The following is a 2,251-nucleotide window of genomic DNA, read 5'->3' on the forward strand; positions in this document are numbered from 1 at the left end:
TCCCGTTTTCCAGCAGTATGAGGAATCTTGGCAACCCCTCGATATCCCTCTCTGAAACCCCCCCGGGTGTCAGGGCCTTTTGCAGGGTTTTCTCTTCGCAGACCCCCATGCAGGCACTGGCAGGGAGTGCACCCGAGAGCACAGCAGAGCTGAGGAACCTCTGTCAGCAACAGCCCTCCGAAACGGGAAGTCCACCCACATGCAGATGACATCGCACCCAACAGCACCAGCTCCCCTGGCCCCCCTCCTTCCCCAGCACACACAGGACACTGCAGAAGTGGTGCTGGGAGGTATTTATTCGGTGGTTACAGCCCTGCAATACCCAGCGGGCATCTCCGTGTGCTCCGAGGTGCTTGTGGTGGAGCAAAACTCTTCCTTGCGTGGCTGGCCCCGGGGTGCTCAGTGGTCCTTGCGGGCCAGAGCGTGAGCCACGACACCAACCAGCTTTTGCCAGGCAGAGTGGCAAGCGGGGGTGAAATCCCTGGTGAAGTGGGCGGCCAGGACAATGATCAGGATGTCTCCAAGGAGCTGGAGGAGGAAAAGCAAAACAGGGTTAGCACTGCCTGAACCGTTGTGCCACAGCAGACCAGAGAGTGGGGACGGGGCACCCCCGAGCTGGGGCTGAGCTGCTGGACTCACCCTCTCCTGAAGAAGGCTCCGTGCTGTTGCTGCACAGAACCCCACTGACCCCACCCCGTCCTGCCTGTCTTCAGCCCCAAACAGCTTTTTCCTTTAAGCAGGTTCTCCCTCTCCCTGGTTTTCCTGCCGCAGACTTGGTCCCTCTCCGTCCTGTCCCTGCTCCAGACACCACCCCGCAGACCACAGCCTGAGCTTTCTTTCTCTTGACTTCTCCCTGAGCTGAATTCCCCTCCTGGAAGGACTCTGGCAAGCTGCACCCTCCTCCTCTTCCTCCTCAGTCCCTCTGCCTCATCCCAGCAGCCCCGGGGCTGCGGGGCTGGCTTCAGGGACCGGCTCACTCCCCGTTCCTGGGACTGGTCCAGCAGAACGGTCAGTCTTTCCATGGAAAGCTTTGGGTTTGGGGAAACAATAATTGCTTTATTCTTTAAAAAAAAGAAAAAAAAGACAAGGAAAAAAAAAGGAAAGAAAAAAAGAAAAAAAGAACTTTGAAACTATTTCCCCCCATTTTTGGGGATGTTAAATCAAAATGCTGGGTTGTTTTTTTTTTTTTCCTCTTTCCATTTAGGTGTAACTGAAGAGAATGATCCATTTTTACGTAAACTGTTGGAGGAGGAGGGAGTGTCCCATAGGGGCAGGCAGCCAGGGCTGGTCAGGGCTGAACCCTGCCCGGTGGATTTCAAGCACCCCAGCTCCTTATCTCGCTCCTGGACCTATGATTTCCTCAAATACTCCGCTTGGCTCCGCGTTGCCTCCAGCCAGTGCTGCACCTTCCCCTGGGTCTGTCCCTTTCGTCCCCAACCAGATCTCCTCCAGGTAACCATCTCCCAGAGCCTTCTCCTCCCCATTGCTGGGCTGGTACTGAAAACAGGACTTTTTAGTGTGAAAGTCTCCCCTCCCCACTCTTGCAAACAGCCCTGCACAAGGTGTCATCTCGCTTGGGCACTGCACAAGGTCTCTGCCTCCACCCCCAGACAGCGCCGCTGGAAACAATACCCCCAGTTTCCAAGCAAAATCTGTCTGTCCCCACACGATGTAGGGAAGGGGCTGGGGCTGCAAACACAGCTCACCCTGAAGTTCTCGGGGTCCACGTGCAGCTTCTCACAGTGCAGCTCGGACAACTTGGAGTAGGTCGCCTTAATGTTGTCCAGGTTCTTGATGGCTTCCCCGAAGGAGGTCAGCACTTTCTTGCCGTGGGCACGGACCTTGGGGTTGCCAATGATGGCGGTGGGGCTGGAGAGGTTCCCGAAGGAAGCGAAGAACCTCTGGGTCCAGGGGTAGACGATCAGTGATGTAAGAGCCTCGGGGTCCGGGGGTAGACGATCAGCAGCCTGGGGAGAGATGGAGGGACACGAGCAGACACAGACACGTTAGTGCTCCCAAATGCAACTGTCACAGTTCCTCTGCCCTGGGTGCAGCCGAGCAGATGCCCAGGAAAAGGACCTACCTGGCCAGGGCCTCTGCACCGCATTCCTCCACATTGACCTTGCCCCAGATGCTGGTGATGTGCTGCTTCTCTTCGGCTGTCCAGTGCACCATGGTGGCGGTGGCTTCGCTCAGAGCTGCAGGACACAGACCCTGTAGCTGAGCTGCAGACCCCATGGACGCTTTTTTC

At 56.7% G+C, this 2,251-nt stretch overlaps 1 protein-coding gene across 1 annotated transcript; it reads right to left on the bottom strand.

The window, feature by feature from the left end:
- Window positions 1-399: 399 nt before the first annotated feature.
- LOC104497139 (hemoglobin subunit epsilon-like) lies at window positions 400-2,180 on the bottom strand. Its single transcript, XM_010140390.1, has 3 exons — window positions 2,084-2,180; window positions 1,707-1,937; window positions 400-528 (listed from the first exon to the last, which is right to left on the bottom strand). The coding sequence occupies exons 1-3, from the start codon at window positions 2,105-2,107 to the stop codon at window positions 400-402; spliced, it is 384 nt and encodes a 127-aa protein (XP_010138692.1). The 5' UTR covers window positions 2,108-2,180.
- Between the last annotated feature and the right edge of the window lie 71 nt (window positions 2,181-2,251).

This window comes from Buceros rhinoceros, unplaced genomic scaffold (assembly GCF_000710305.1).
Source record: "Buceros rhinoceros silvestris isolate BGI_N320 unplaced genomic scaffold, ASM71030v1 scaffold12220, whole genome shotgun sequence".
Classification (NCBI taxonomy): domain Eukaryota; kingdom Metazoa; phylum Chordata; class Aves; order Bucerotiformes; family Bucerotidae; genus Buceros; species Buceros rhinoceros.

What these genes read in the sequence shown, in the direction of transcription:
- LOC104497139 (XM_010140390.1), bottom strand. Translation starts at nt 2,107, where the DNA reads ATGCGGTGCAGAGGCCCTGGCCAG. An exon ending in GGTGCAGAGGCCCTGGCCAG is followed by an intron (nt 1,938 to 2,083) that starts GTAGGTCCTTTT and finishes CCGGACCCCGAG; the next exon opens with GCTCTTACATCACTGATCGT. An exon ending in TGGACCCCGAGAACTTCAGG is followed by an intron (nt 529 to 1,706) that starts GTGAGCTGTGTT and finishes TTCCTCCTCCAG; the next exon opens with CTCCTTGGAGACATCCTGAT.